The 17,089-nt window shown below is 39.8% G+C and overlaps 1 protein-coding gene across 1 annotated transcript; it reads right to left on the bottom strand.

Annotated features, from left to right (window-relative positions):
- Positions 1 to 1,224: 1,224 nt before the first annotated feature.
- On the bottom strand, positions 1,225 to 13,630 carry LOC133978233 (solute carrier family 45 member 3). Its single transcript, XM_062416637.1, has 7 exons — positions 13,471 to 13,630; positions 11,502 to 11,743; positions 6,299 to 6,411; positions 4,478 to 4,950; positions 4,120 to 4,385; positions 2,726 to 2,992; positions 1,225 to 1,368 (listed from the first exon to the last, which is right to left on the bottom strand). The coding sequence occupies exons 1-7, from the start codon at positions 13,628 to 13,630 to the stop codon at positions 1,225 to 1,227; spliced, it is 1,665 nt and encodes a 554-aa protein (XP_062272621.1).
- Between the last annotated feature and the right edge of the window lie 3,459 nt (positions 13,631 to 17,089).

The following is a 17,089-nucleotide window of genomic DNA, read 5'->3' as shown; positions in this document are numbered from 1 at the left end:
GTGAGTTAGGCTAGTTGATTCCCTGTTTCAGTATGATAAACCAAGTTAATATCATCCTGGCTCTAGCTTCATACTAACACACACACACACACACACACACACACACACACACACACACACACACACACACACACACACACACACACACACACACACACACACACACACACACACACACACACACACAACATTTACATAATATCAATCTCATTGCTGAATTATCTGCAAAAAAGACAGTAAGCATGTTTCAGAAGTAAAAAAATCTTTAAAGTTAGAAAGTTAGAGTTCTTGCTCAGTTTAACAACAGCAGTGCCTTCCAAAGAAACCAATTCATGCCACACATTTTACTCATGCCACACATTTTATTCATGTGTGACATACATAACATGTCACATGATCGTACGACTGGAACATTTACAACAAACTTTTATGACCAAGACTTACAGCAGTCAAATATTTGAGTGTCTTTGGTTTTATTGTAAGTGCCTGTTGACTCATAGACTACATAAGAAAATCTGACAGACACACTGTACAATTCAATATTGACATACTGTATCTGGTGCTAGAGGTGGAGGAATAGTATTGCAGGGTGTGAACAGATCATTTTAAAACGATCTGAGTCGAGGTCGTAAATAACAGTATAACCATCATGGCTCCAAAACAATTGGGACACCTGACTGGGAAGGATTTTGGATTTGGGATATTGAGACATTAGCTTCATTCAGTTATTACACGCTGGCTGGTAACCGATCCTCCATAGAAGCCAAACAGGGTGTACAGGGTGAGACGACTGCAGCACACTGCACCACACAAGGAATGTCGAGACTCCGGTGCGGTTTCTTAGCAACAGTTCACAGCATGGTACCACTCCCTATCATGCACTATTCAAGAATATTAAAAAAAATGTAGTTTTATACTGTACATGAGTGTAGATGTGTGTTTATACCCAAAATAAAGTGCACTGACTGATTAAATCTCAGCATTCATCCACATGCCACTACTGGCCTTGAGGAACATAGATAGATGCTACATTTGACACTTGTGGCCTTAATGTTGACAGTAAAAAAATGATTGATTATGAATATCACAGTGCCCAAACAGGTCTCTGGACCTCTTAAAACACTCAAGGAATGCAGTAACTCCATCACTCAAGCTGCAGTTCTTCATCACTGCAACCACTTCAGCATTAGAGGTCATGAGTGGCTGTATATCATCTGCTGATGTTCAGCGTTGGAGGTCAGTGTGGCTGTAAACGACCCTGGTGGAGCAGAGCAAAGCCAGCAGGCTAAAGCAGCAGGCGGATGCCATGTAAGCCCTCACGCTGTTCGCCAGCTGCACTATCACGCCGAGGCACATTGCCGGCATCACCTGCAGATAAGCAGAGAGAGAAAGAGAGAGATCAAGGATGACATTTTAAAGGTATACTATGCAGGATTTGTCAGTTGGCGCTTGTAAGAGAGAGAGCAGCAGTGACTGAGTGAGCTAGAAGGTGAATGAAGAGAGGGATGATTGATTGATGCTGTGGCCTCTCTGCTCTGTGTGTGTGTGTAGCTCAGCCCATCCTCTGTCAAACAGACACACAGACCTGCTGCTCTTTATACAATCATGACACAGAGACAGAGAGCAGAACAGAGCAGAAAATAAACTGTGACAGTGATGTAACCTGGTTGCTATGCTACAAGTCCCGACCTCACAACCTCATGCTGTTATTGGCTGAGGACTACAAACCCCAAACCCACTACCCATTGGTTGATGCCCAGAAGTGTCCAGAACACAACAAAATAATAAAATAATATGAAAATACAGGCAGATAGTGATAATTGAGAGGGATTATCTTTGTTTGAGTCTATACATTGTTTTTTTTAAGGAAAATCCTGTATAGTATGCCTTTAAAAAAAGGTCATCCGGGTCATTCCTATGTTTTTAATCGCTAATTTCTTTTACTATAACATATTATAGAGTTTCCTTGAGTGAGGAAAAAAGACATTTCTGACATAATGACAATCAAAATATCGGCCCATTTTACTGGCCTGATAATCCACCTGAATTTCCCTTTAGCGTTGTGTTAATGTTGGCTGATTTCTGTTTGGAAGTTGTTTTTAAATGTAATTTTCAGTCAACATGAAAGCTGATGTAGAAGTCGCCAGAGCACTTAAGGGTTATGTCTGTATGTCTTCTTATGGTGTGTTTAGACAGATTTCTTTAAGAGCTTACGGGCAGAGGTGACTCACACACTCTCTGACATACTGAACATAAATATTCAGGCATACATCACACATCTTTTTGTGTGTCCTCTGTAGGCAAAGGCCACACAGTTACAGAGCAAAGTTCACAAATAATAGCCGGTAGCTGTTTTGGCATCAGAGTGCAAGATACAAAAAGTTAAGATGGGGGTTTTTTTCAGTTTTTCAGCAGATAACTGGTGCAGATATTTATTCAATTTTGAAAAGTTAACTGGAAAAGGTTATTTAGGAAGTTCCAAGGGACTGTGGGAGTGACGTTAGATGTTTCCTGAACTGTGAGTAAGTTCTATACTCTACAGGAAATAAAACCATAAATGCAAATCCAACAGAATTTGTATATTGTTAAAGATCTTGTGCCGTAGCTGACTGGTACATTTGTATGGATTGTATTTGCTCTGATTACATATACTGTAATCACCCTCACGTGTCTTTTCATACTGTACTGCATCTGTCAATTGAAAAACAGATTCATGTTCCCTTACCTGTGAAAGCAAGTAAGCACTCTCCAGTATCGCCATGTCAAAACACAACCCTCTTTTGGAGACTGGTGTGCAGTCAGCTTCGCCTCTGTCGCTTCCACCCGCAAACAGTGGCCCAACACAGGGGTCTGCTCCGGGTAAAGTCAGCCCTCCTGTGCTGTGGTTAGCGTAAGGAGCGGCTTGACCATTGGAGAGGGGGGGCTTGGCGAGCGGTGGGTCATCAGGGTCACTGAACTGAGGGAGTCTGGGCTTGGACGACGTGAAAAAAGCCTTTAAGAGAAGAGGATGAAAGCTGAGCACAGGAAGACAAGCACTAAAATGAAGATCATTTACTATCATTAGTTATTAGATAAAGATTGTATAATTAGCAATGTAGTGGAGAATATGCTGCCCTTAAAGAACTGTTTAACATTTTAGCATAAAGACTGGAAACAGGGGAAACAGCTAGCTTGGCTCTCTTCAAAGACAGTGTAATGGTGGGCTAAATTACTTTCAAAAAACAATTCATTTATTATTATTATTGTTTACAACAATAGCTTTGTTTCACTGTGGAATAAATAACAACAAAACATTTTTAAAAATCGGTATATGTCGGCTATCGGCCAAATTCTTATTCTAAAAATGGGTGTTGGCCCAGAATTTCACAATTGCTGCATCCCTAGCTACAGTGGTTAAGGTGCATGTACCTACATGATAGGTGAAAAATTCTTCCTCTTCCTCATACCTCTCACATTGTTGGACCTATAGAGCAAGCTTACTTGCGACTTCAGCTGGCTACTCTTGGTTTAGCCCTCAGGTTAACTTGAATGAGGATAAAACAATTGAATTATGCAGCTCTTCTGGAGTTTCGAAATGTGATCGGACTGAATGGATCAAATTCTGATAGTAAAACAAGTCGTTATGATGAGTTTGTAATGCAAAAAAATTGTCCACTGATTTACAGGCATCTCTTTCACTATTTAAGTCTATGGGGAAAAGTATTTTTGAGCCCAATAGCATCACGTAATGTTGTAATTACACAGTGCCATTATGTCAAATTGACTTCATAGCCTGGCGCTCTTCCTGGGGGCTTGCATGGACCCTCACTGCAAATCTGCCCAGGTTCCCCTGTCTCTACCTTCATTTCCTGTGCCCTACCCTCATCTGTCTGTGTATAACTTGAAAGATGATTCACATCCAAAGTCTATACATTGTGGCTTTAAGATTATTTGGATTTTCTATATTAGCTGAAAATATGGTGAAAGGATGAGTCTGATACTATTTTATAATTTCTGTACTGGTGGCAAATTCAACAAACATTTTATCCAAAAATATCTTGAATTAATAATGTATTTATATATTCAGTGTTACACAATGAGGAAAAAGTGTGACTGTGCGTGGTTAAGAGACTAACTAACCTGTTTGTCAGAGTGATAGAAACACAGCAGCGTGTATGGTAGGACATGCAAGACGCTGATTGTGTATCCTGTTATGGCTACCATGACAGTGATGGTGATCACACTGTCTGAGACACTCATGGTGATGGTGGTGAACACCAGCAGAGCCATGCTGCTGATGTACACCACCCTGGCTCCCAGCAGAGCAACCCAGCAGTCCATTAGCATTGAGCACAGCACCGACACCACACACTGCAGGAAGAGTCCCAGACTGGCCACACGTACACCTAGATGCAGAAATAAGGCGTGCATGAGGTGAAATAATCTCTCTGGCTAAGTTAAACCTGAGTGTGCAGAGACAAAGAACCACTTACCCTACCTTCATCGTACTGTTTCCTCTCCTGCGTCCCTGGATCTGCGCTCGGCACCCCCTGGTATAATCCCTCCCCCATGAAGTCAACAAAGAAGAGCATGAAACTCATCAGCGACATCCAGCTGCACATCTCTGCAGCGAACAGTCTCCATATGACCGCTGGCACATGCACACATGCAGCATACATACGAGGTAACACTGACATACAGGCTGATACGCAGCGGCCCAGCGCAACATGGAAACACTGCGGCCTTGGGAGGAAGAAGACAGGGCAGCATCTGTTGCTCCAGCTTCTCAGACTCCTACAGCTGAGAGTCATTCTCTCCCCTCCTCTGGATCCTCTCTCCTCCGGGATAAAGGCTGTGGTGAAGAGGCAGATGAGGAAGAATACGGTGAGTAGGGTGTAGATGAAAGCCTTCTGACCTCCAAGGTATGTTGCTAAGGGTGCTTGGCTCCAGTCTACTGCAGGAAGCAGGAACCTGAGTGTAGAGTAGAAGACAGTGACATGCATGTCTGCTCAGAGAAAATAAAAATCCAGATATTATATATATATATATATATATATATATATATATATATAATTAACAAACATTCAGATTTTCAAATAACACGCTTCCATTGATTAATTAACACATTTTCTTGCAGCTAAACACGTGAGATCAATATATATATTTTGGAACTTGTTCCAAGAGTCTGATTTGCTTGTGTCATGTAGACATAGGGCAAGGTGATAATGGAGTAAAAAGGTGGAGACAAGATCAAATTATGCTAATCATAGTGTTCCAAAAAGGTTGAAACACAGTTCAGGATCACGACATATTCAAAAATCTGCCCTTTGATATTAAAATACTGTAATTGTGGAAGATATCCACTTGATATGACTAACTCAGACTGCTGAAGCCTCATATAAGCTTCACATCTACTTTTAAATGACTGTGTGGACACACTGTGGAGATCTTTTAATGGTCAGTATGAACAGGAGGAATGATTACAGCGAGGAAAACCTCTTTCACTGTTCATATGGACACCTGACTTTTGTTTTGAGAAGAATTGTGAGCCTGTCCTTAAATAGTTCATTCTGTGCAGCTTTTCTGGTGTATAATATGTTCTGTGTACAGTTTTATGTTGAGTTTATGCCTTATATCAGCATTTATGAATTTTCAAGCAGAATAATGAGCAATCCTTGTCAAATAAACTAATCTCTTTCCATTTTCTTTCTTGCATCTGTGTTTGCATGTAGGCCCTACGTCAGACTTTTATATCACTTAGAGATACTATTCAGTATTTTGTTTTTCATTTATGTCAAAATACTATTTAAATCGCCAACAGAGATTGTGTCTGTGCTATTCTTTAGCCTCAATCTTTTTTCTTAAAGACACAATGTGTAAAATTTGAAGGTTTTTAACTGTGGTGCCCTCCAGTGGTAGTATAAAAAAGACTTTGGCAGACAGTAATGCACACAATTATGCTCTTTAATAAACAATTTATCATTTAGGCACTTTGGGAAACTTACAGACAAACAATTTGCAGATTGATAATAAAACAAATTGTTAGTTGCAGCCATAGTTTCAGTTTCTCACGTCTCCCTCTGTGTATACATATTAAATATGCTCCCTCTGTGGCTCATCCACACATCCACACTGTTCTTCTTCTTCTGTTGCATAATATTTATGGTGAGTGATGACTGGTTTGCATGCTTTACATTTCAGCCAGAACAGGTTCCTGACAGTCAGTGATGTCTGCTAATAAGCAAGTGTTCCTTTACGCAATAAAGAGCAAGCCAAAGACAGAACCAGTTAGGAGAGAAAGGTTTAATAAGCGTCTTACCCCAGGCAACCTCCCAGGCTGGTCATCAGGGAATTAACTGAAAATGCTCTGCGGTTTTCCTCCTCCCCGGGGAACAGGTCTGAAAGCAGGGCCAGCAGCAGGGTGAGGCAGGCCTAAAGAGCCAAACACAAGACACCAAATCACAGCTACAGAGTTATCAACATAAATATGTTATCTGAAAGGCCCTTGAGAGCATATTTTAACATTCGGCATAACACTATGAGCTATGGCGTCCGACATGAACAAAAAAATAATCAGCCAAATTTAGACGAGTTTGGGTTATTTCACCAGAGATTTGTGTATTTGGCTGTAATTGGCATGAAGTCGTTGAGGCTCTGTTGGAGATGGTATGCAAATTGATGCTCAACCAGGATTTTAATTAAAATGTGATGACAGTTGTGGGGTTGTCTGCTTATGTTGCCAGACCAAATACTGACATAGTATTTATGAAGAAGACTAGCTGAGTTTTTGAGCAGTTTAATGCAATACTTTGTAACTTTTGAAAGAAGAAATAACACAGTCTTCCTTTTAAAAACAACAAGTTGGATTCATAAACAATTCAAAACTCTTGGGTTTTGATGCTGTAGCCTCACTTGGTCTGGTATGACCAGAAGCTTATGATGACCAGTGTTACAAAAATATAGCATCATTCAACTTGTGACTAATGTTACACCAGATTAGTTTACATATACTTGCTTTAAACAAATTCAATAAGATGCTTTGTCATAACTTCAATATTAAATGTTATCATGAAAAACCATCAGGATAAACAACATGTTCAGGGGCTTTATAGGTCACTATGTTTATGAAATACTATGAGGTATTTAGGTGGTGAGACAATATCATTGTAAGAGAGTAGTCTTTTTTTCTCTCCATTTTATGGCTTTGCAAATACAGTTGTGATGTAATACTTGGCCAGAAAATAACAGTCTGTATAATGAAGTTTCCTTGTATTTCATGTGTAATGACAATAAAGTGCCTATCTATCTATCTATCTATCTATCTATCTATCTATCTATCTATCTATCTATCTATCTATCTATCTATCTATCTATCTATCTATCTATCTAACTATCTATCTATCTATCTATCTATCTATCTATCTATCTATCTATCTATCTATCTATCTATCTATCTATCTATCTATCTATCTATCTATCTATCTAAGTCTAGTCCAGCGTTTCTCCAAGTATGTAGCGTTCCCTCCCTTGGGGGCCCAGAGGCATGATAAGGGGGGGCGACAGCAATCAACCAAAAACCAAGTCAAGGAAATATGATGAAGCCTATCTTGCTCTTGGGTTCATATTGAATGTGCTAAGAGATGAGGAGAGACCAATGTGTATTCTATGTCTGAAAACTCTGGCAGCTGACAGTATGAGACCCAACAAGGAGACACTTAGGGGACATAACAGCACAGTCACGTCATTATATCAAGTTCTTTCAGAGAAAACTGTGCTTGCAGAAAGGGAAAAGTCACTTCTCAACTCAGTATCTGGAAACGGAGGAAAAGGAGTTTTTTTGGAGTGTATGCAGTATATACTACTTACAGGTTAAAGCTGAAATCATACTCGGGCCAAAGTATCGTTGTTCAAGGGTACATAATGATACCACTCAATATGAGACACAGCAAGTCATTCCACCACAAGTCATTGTTAAGGAAAGCAGTCCTGCTATGTCTGGCCAGAACTGATTAAAAATGTTTCAGCGGGACTGGAAACATCACATCACAGAACTGAAGCCCTTCTTAGGCCTACTCAACTATGACAGCAATTTAAAAAAAAAAAACCCCATCCACCATTTTCCAGTCTCTGCATAACCTGCTGAGAAAGTGGGTTTAGACTACTGAATGTGCTACAGCATTTCAATATGATAAGCAACTATTGTGTATTTATTTTTGTACAGCACCTTGTTTCAGCTATGGTTGTTTTAAAGTGCTATATAAATAAAGTTGAGTTGAGTTGAGTATTGCAGAAGAAAAACATGCCTGCCACTGAAGGTTACATGTGACGCATCACGTTATGGGGGGGGGGGGGGGGGGGGGGGGGGAGTAATTTCTCATGCCATGGAAAATGGTGAGGATAGCTGTTGCATCAAGGACACAACAAAAGAAGGGAAATATCTTCTACTTTGCACAGGAACTACCAGTGAATGCCAAAGACATTATGAGAGCTACTTGAAAGATCCTGTACCCAGCAAGGTGTGAAGCTACACCGCAAATGGAACGTGCAAGACGAAGCACTGAGGCTTTACTTCATACACAGACAGGAGCAGAAAAAGGCTGCATTCTCTGTGGCAAGTGAGTCATTATACCACTAGTTTATCGACAGAGATTACTGGAAGACTTTCATCATGGGCATCCAATTATCTGTTGCATGAAGGCCCTCGCCCACAGCTACCCCTGGTCTCCAGGCTGTGATGGTGAAATTCAAGAACTTGTGCAAGGTTGCCCTGTCTGCCAAGCTGCACAGAAAATGCCAGTGGTGGTACCACTACACCAGACGGCCAGAAAGAGTGCAGCAAACTATTGACATTGATTTTGCTGAAAAGGATAAGCAGTTCTTTATAATTGTCATAGATAGCCATTCAAAGTGGTTGTCCACTTGTCCTCCACCACCTATCACAACACCATTGAAGTGCTACAGGGCCTGTTTTCTTTATATGGACAACCAGGAGAGCTGGTACCAGATAATAGCCCACAACAGGTGTCTAAGGTGTTTGGTCAGTTACTGGAGAGAAATTGATTCAAATACATTGTCGCACAGGCATACCACCCTGCATTAAATCAATCATCAATCAATCAATCTTTATTTGTATAGTGCCAAATCATAACAAAAGTCATCTCAAGGCACTTTTAAACCTTGAGTCATCTCAAGGTTTAATTTTAAATAGACCCAACATTCCCACATGAGCAAGCACTTGGCGGCAGTGGCAAGAAAAAACTCCCTAAATGGGGTGGCAGAGAGGTCAATACAAATCTTAACACAAGCTCTAATGAAAGATGTGCTGGAAGCAGATGGTAAGGCTTCCCTGCCTCTCAGCCACCGACTGGCAAAGTCCCTTCTCATTCTACCGCAGCACACCCCACACTGTGACTGGTCAGACACCAGCAGAGTTATTCCTGAAACACACGATCTGAATTCATTTCAGTTTGCTTAAGCCTACGCTTGCCAGATGGGTTGAAGAAAAACAAGCCGAACAGAAGCACCATCATGACCATGGGTTTTCACCTGTTCATTCTTTTTTTGGTAGGAGAGGCTGTCCTCATTCAACATTTCAGAGGAGAGGTGGAGGAATGGATTCAGGATGGATTCTCTTACCTTATTCAAGAGAGACAGAACAGTGTCGACCACATGTTGCCATGGTGAGAAACGGTTGCCACCTCATTGTTTAAATAGGCAAATGCTATGTTACTTTATGGTTGGCCAACAAGCGGTCTGGTTACATCTCAAGTATCTTGCATACACCTTTCCTTCATTTGCATCTTTTCCTTGTGTCTTTGTCCATCCCTAGATGCATGAAATGACACAAGGAAACCACTCAAGGAGAGGGGAACAAGAAAATATGTTTTTAGTGGCATTCTCTGAAGCATCACGTGAAGCAATGTCTGTTTCTGGTGACAGCCGCAGCTGATCACAGCTGGATCAGCTGTCAGTTGGCTTTAACAGCTATAGAGAATTGATGGAATTTGTGTCTGCACGCATATGCACTGTGCTGACACCAATTAAAGCTCACAGTTATCAGTGCCAGAGCAGCAGCTGTTTTCTCTCTTTAGCCTGTTACCTGTTTGACAAACACCTCCACATGAGTAAAAACCCACATTCTGTGTTAATACTGTGTCCTGCTCAGAGACACAGAAACCATTTTTCTACTGGCTTAAAGCTTTTGTATTATTTGTTCATGATTTGCATCTGTATTTATTGATATCTGTGAATTCAAATTCATATATTTCAAACACTTGAAATTACCTATTTGAATACATGTTTTAGGGAAAATGGAAATGATGTAATATCAAACCCGACACACAGAACTTTCAGCCTCACATGTAACTGAATGGAAATGATGATAAATGATGTAAAATATATAAACTCTCCCTGACTTTAATTTTATTAACTGGGGAAATGACAGATCATGAAAAGAAAAAGCTTTCTAATGTCTCTCTGTGTATGTAGTCTTTGTTTCCTGAAGTCTCCAAGTAAAGATGTGTGTTGAGTTCATCTCTCTTGCCTGATTACTGGAAACCAGCCCAGTATAATACAATCATCTTTTTAAATTATTCTGATGGCACAAGTTTTTGTATGTCAAGAAACTACATGAAAATGGTTGCTGTTGGCAGATCTCAGTTTTCCAGTGTCTGTTTTGTCATTCACACTGGGGGCCCAAGGTTTACATTTTTCAGATTCTACACGTAACAGATTCAAAGATAGAATAAAATGATATCTTCTTCTTTAATACTTTCATAATATGATATGCTGTAGTTCCTGTTGAAACAGGGCTGAGTCTGAACTGTAAATGAACGATTTTATTGTTTTCCCTACCACTGGAGGATAAGGTCAACATAAAATAATAATAATAATAATAATCACTGATTTATACGAACTACTAAACTGGTTTATGCCTCATTGACCTGCTGATTTTCTAAAACATTACTTCTTTTCTTTCTGAGTACACTTGGTAATCCCCACTGAATATAGATTTCAGCTGAATGAATGGAGTATAGGTACTGCCTATATTTATTAAGGGTGTAACACTACTGTGTATTGCTTCATTGTGTTAAATACAATGCTAGTTTCAACATATGGTGAATGTGTCTTAAAAAGTTCACTGGATATTCTTTAAAAAATGGTGAGTTGAAATCCTATCTCTTGGTCTTAGTACATCTGTTACACACAGTTTAGCACGTTCATGTGGTTCTTGTCACATGCTGCAGAGAAACAACTTCTCAAATATTATACTTCCTTAAAGTAAGCCTAATTATTAACCATTTATTTTTGTTGTATTCAAAGTGTATTGATGTATAAATTGGGTTACCAACACCACAGTCACAGATTAAATTTTGACATTACAGGATCCATTACACACCTGGTTTGTGGATGCATGCAAGTCTTGATCCAAACAGTAACTCAGTAATATATTGATTGATTGGCGGATTGACTTTGCATCTAATTTAAGGTGTGAAAGTGGGCAGTTGTGGCAGCTAACTCACCTGTCCACAGAACTCCATCAGACACACCGCCGCAGCCTGCAGGACAGCTTCCAGCCAATGAGAGCGCTGTGGTGACATCAGCACAGCCAGGCGCCAGGCATGAGGCATGACTTGCAGACCCAACAAAACTCCCAGGCTCAGGATCCAGATAAAAGGCCGACGTCGACCAAAACTGCCTCGCCATGAATCGCTAGTCGAGCCAATCATGGGTACAAAGATCAAAGCCAGAACAGGACCTACCGCTGGCAGAAAGAGAAAGCCATTTAATTTGATTGGTGATTGATTTGATTGGTTCTGAAAATATCACTGACAAGTAAGAATCAGGGCTGATAAGGATAGAAAAAAACAACAAAGCAGTGAGACCTATTCTAATAGTGATTGTAGTATTTTCTACAATTTTGTTAACATGGGTGTTGAGGTCAGTGGTTGGTAGGTTGTTTGTTTGTTTTCCTTGGGCAGCTCCAGGTTGCCCCCAACACAGAAAAGACACAGTAAGGTTAAACATGTGGGAAGACATTCTTGGGTAAACTGAAAGAGGCTTATTTTGGTTAATCAAGACCAGTGGTGAGTCTGTGTCCGTTGGGAAAAGGGAGGTTCTGTTTGTTTATGTCTTCAGAGACTAAGACGCTGATTTATGGATTGTGTACACAGGGCAAAATACTTTGAGTTTTGACTTACTAAGTCTCAAATTACCACCACTGAAGAACACAGTCTATGTATTGCACTCACATTTTATTTTATCTTATATATTTTTATGTTATCAAGTTATTTTCCATGTAATATTACAATTTTTTTTTTTTAAACGTTTTTTTTTATTCTTTTCATGTCCTTTTCACGTGATGTGCTTGCTGCATGAAATTTTGTTTTAAAGCACTTTGAGCCGCAATTCTTGTATGCTATACAAACAAAATTAACATTATTATTATTATTATCATTAACACTATTAGAGTCGGGTTAACGAAAAATCAGTTTTCTCTGCGTTTGGCATGCAATAAGGTATAAACCAACCAGACTGTCAAATGCTGAGGAAAACCAATTGACCATTCAAAGCCTTTTACTCAAATCAAATAGCTTAGCAACCACAACAACGCACAGCAGGCCTGTTTAGCTTTACATTTTTCCTAATCCTGGAGAATACAATCATATGAAAGGCTGTTTTTTTAATAGCCTTTCCAAAATCAAAAATACAAGAGAAAAGGTAGAATGGATAATGTATTAATGGATGTTTTTTCTGCTCTAATATAAGCTGTTAATGCCAGCATGTCTGGCTAGCTTGTTTTCTGGTTACAGTGGTAACTTAGCAAAGAGTTAGTGCCTTGAGATGACTTTGTTGTGATTTGGCGCTAAACAGATAAAGATTGATTGATTGATTGAAGAGTTAGCATACATTTAGCCAACTACGTCACAGGGGTGACAGGTTATGTCAGGAAATTAAACTCAGGACTGACATATCCACTGCCTGGGAATTTGGAGATGGCCTCTCATCCTTAAATCAATCTCTAATGTAGAAGTGCAACATATTGTTTGAAAATACAAACAATAAAGCATAAATCTTAACTTTGTGTCGCTTGTCCAAGTAGCCTATCATATAATTCTACAGTAAACAGCTTTACTGTTATACTAAAAAGAGATAATGATCTTACATTAGTACAAAACAGTATGATAGTAGGGCTTAGAGGTCTTCACAGGTCCACAGTCCTGACATAGGAAACACCATACCCTTTCTAATTGGGTCAGGTATGGTCTCATTGTACTTCCATGGTTCTCAGATCTGTGTGAATATGTCTAATACCAAAATGGATCTGAATGGGTCCAAGTATCAGTTCTGACCATGTGGTACATCGTCATCATTGCAGTAGAAATTATTTAATTCACCCACAATATCATCCTGAGCTTTTCTTGAGTCTTGCCCATTAAAATCAAACCTTTCCAACCATGGTCACACAATGTATATGGTTCATCTACTCACCGAGCACCATGGTCATGTAGCGTTCCTCCATACCGGCCTGCAGCAACAGAGGTGGGATGTAGACACTTCCTGTAGCCAAACACAACTCCAGCCCACATGATAAAATGTTCACCAGCAATAACTTCCACACCAGGCCTTTCAGCTGATTTTCCACCTGCATCTTTACTCAGTTTGCCTCCGTTTGGCTTTCTTGATGGATACTTCTGATAGTTCTGATATAGTTCAATAATATGGCTTTCCAGAGTGGTCCTGGCTTGGGTTCAGTTTTGTAAGATGTCCATGTCATAATGCCTGGTGTTGTATAAGAGACAGAGTCTTGAGAAAACAAAAATACAACTTTACTTATTATTTCTTTTGGTAGTTGGTTGTCGATCAAGGTTGGGACTGTAGGTTGGAATAAACCGTGTTGTCCATTGCAGGGCACATTTTGAACATCATCTGCTGACAGAGTGGTGTTTTCCTCTGTAGTTCACACACAGAAAAGCACTCTCTGGACTGTTAGAAATATATTGAGGCTGAGGGATGAAAAAAAGCTCTTTCAGTTATACAATAAAACATTTTTGCTGTCATTTGATGGCTGAAAGTGCATAGAAACAGGTTATAGAGTGAGGGGTACAATAAAGAAGGCACCAAGGCTTTGGAACCAGAATAAAACCATGAACATTGCGTCCCAACCAGTACAACACAGAGGCATCCCATTTTCAGCACTTTTAAAGACTGGATGGATGGAAAAAAGAAAACGCTGTGGTATTATCGCATAAGATTAAATATTGCTCTGCATTTGGATACATTAAGATCAGGGAAAAGCAATGGAATGGATAGGAATTATTTATTTTACATCACTTTTTTCAAATGAAAACTAGCTAGCTACCACCTCTACATGACAGTCCTGTATGACAAAAGAAGTTCAACTTAGTCTGGCTGTCTTAAGGTGAACTGGCCTTACTGAGCATTGTCCTGGATAACCAGTGTCCAAAGTGGTTATCGACTAGGTCAGTCAACTGGTTTTTCTAGCTACGAGTGCTGTCATGTGAAAGATGTGGGGTTGTTAACTACGAGTGAAATCATCAGACCCCTCGATTAAGTTCTGAATATGAGATATAACAATGATACCAAGTACCTGCAGGAACGTTCTGTTTTAACAACAGCAATTAAGTGAAAGTAAAACTAAATAACCATACAACAGAATAAGAAGATACTAGAAATAATTTTCTAAATATTAAAAAAAGTCTAAGGCTTAAAATGAGTGTGTGAAATGATACATATGACTTTAGTATAGAGTATTCTGCCTTTTACTTAGATGTTGAACAAACTATATTGAATATGTCACATCATACAAAAAAATTAAAAGTTATGTCAGACTGTTTCTGCTACTGAAGCAAAGAGTGGAAAGCAGTCGGGGTGATGAAAGGTTGTGATTCATCATCTGAACTTACTCTGGAGTTACTGTTCAGCATAAGTTACTGCAAAACCTGAGTTAAACCCAAGGATAGCTGGCTAATCTGCTTATCATGTTTCATGTTACAGGCCTGAGGTCTGGCTGATACAATGGCTTTCCATCAGGTAATATATTCTTAGTCCACACCTTCTGTGTTACGGCCTCAGCAAGTTTTACCTCATCAAGATAAGATATCCAATACAGGCAATATGTTAATGCCAGGTGTTAAGTGGAACATTAAGTCACCTGTAGGCAGTTGAGATGACACAACACGTGATCACGATTTCTCTACTTAGCCACAAGCCTCATGAATCCTTGTCTCAATTCATTGCACAAATGCAACACCAGTTTATTTACTATCAGAACAACTAACAGCACCTTTACACATCAGATAAAAGCAGCTGGAATTTGAGGTGTGCTCCTTGGTGTGAATAATCTGTCTAGTGTAGACATAAAATGTAGACAATGTGTAGACATTTTATGTATACATAAAATGTTTACTATGTACTGTTCTAGTTCTCCATTCATTTATTCATTTAATTTAGTTTATTTTCTGATCTGCTGTTTTTCTTGGTGGTATACGCAGCCAACAGTAAGGTAAATAGACATTTTAAAAGATAAAAGCACTTTCAACCCTTCCATCAGTTCCTCGTCTTTCACTAGACACCAAATGTGTTAAGTTCAGACACTCATTAAACAGGAATCTCTCATTTCTGTCAAACTGTCGCCTTCGTTCTCTGACACACTTTTAAGCAATAAGCCACTCACAGTTGCTTCACTTGCCTCATGATAGCCCTTTTCTCTCTCGTCAAGGAACAACAGCGGTTAGAAACGCCAGCAGCAGCTCACCCGGTCTTATCACAACTTCCCTCTAAAGCTCTGCGGCGTGCGACAGTGTGTGTGAGTAAGTGAAACAATGACACTAAGGCACACCCTCCTCCTGTCAGGTGAGCAGATTCTCACTCACGGAAAACTGAGGCTGGAAAGTGAAAGACTGGTTTTTTCCAGCCATGCTCTTTGTGGAACCTGGTAGACCTGATGTCTCATTACTGCATGTTATTCATCCGATGACAGTTTGAGGGTTCGCTTTCAGAAAAACAGTCAAGAGAAGTTGCTTATCTATCATACCATTTAGTCCAAAAAAAAAAATTCTGGTTACAAGTAGGCTACCCTACAGCTAACCCACAACAACCTGTTCCACAGGTCTGAATATGACAACTCAATGGTTGTGGGACATTTAATAAAACAAGATACAGCCTGATGTAAAAGCAAGATAAAGAGTCTTTACTTATGTTCTTGCCCCTTATTTATTAAGTCTCACATAACCTGTTTCACAGTCCTGAATATGACAACTAAATGGTTGTGACATTTAATATTCAAAAAACCAAAAGATCTTTGCTCATGTACTTTACATGTCCCATGAAGCCTGGTGTTCTGGCATGCAATCGGTCATACATAAAACCATAAAAATAACAAATGAACTTCACAGTCAATCAAAACTCTCATGAAATGTGTTTCACACACTTTAATATGATGCATTGATGACTGCATGCTATTTAGCTACGTAGATCGGCCTATCTCCAGCCACCAGACACCTGACACCTGGTTTTCCCCTCCCTTTGTCATGAAAATGTCTATTTCTTCACACATCAAATCAAATGTGCGCAACAATTTAGGATGGCTGAGTGAACATACCTCTGTGTGGAATTGTAGATCTTCATATTCGGAATTTTCCTCCCCCAAAAGAACCCTGAATTGGTGATGGTTCAAGCCCCATGCCTGGATGAAGTTCACAGTCTTTGTAACTTCTGTCATCACATGTTCCATACCTAATTCCATGCCAGTCAGCTCTCCTCCTGCGAGCCTGATCTTCTGTCACACCTTTGCAACCAGTCCTCTACATTCCTCGCACATATAAGGTACGCCATCAGTTGTCAACTCCACAAGTTTGTCACTTAAGCATCTCTCCACCTGTTAGAAAATGTCCTGGCCTCTGGTTGATCCGTGCATTGGTTTTAAGTCCAAGAGGTCCTCAGTAACAGACAACCGGGCATCCACTCAAACTCCACATAAGCTGTGTCTGTTCCATCTGTACTTTCATCCACAACCATTGAGTAGGTGACAAATTCTTTTGCTTTTTGGTCCAATACAAGCACAAATCAGTGAGTTGGATCTGCCAGA

This window comes from Scomber scombrus, chromosome 3 (genome assembly GCF_963691925.1).
Source record: "Scomber scombrus chromosome 3, fScoSco1.1, whole genome shotgun sequence".
In the NCBI taxonomy this organism is placed as follows: domain Eukaryota; kingdom Metazoa; phylum Chordata; class Actinopteri; order Scombriformes; family Scombridae; genus Scomber; species Scomber scombrus.
This window is presented reverse-complemented; position numbering and strand designations above follow the sequence as displayed.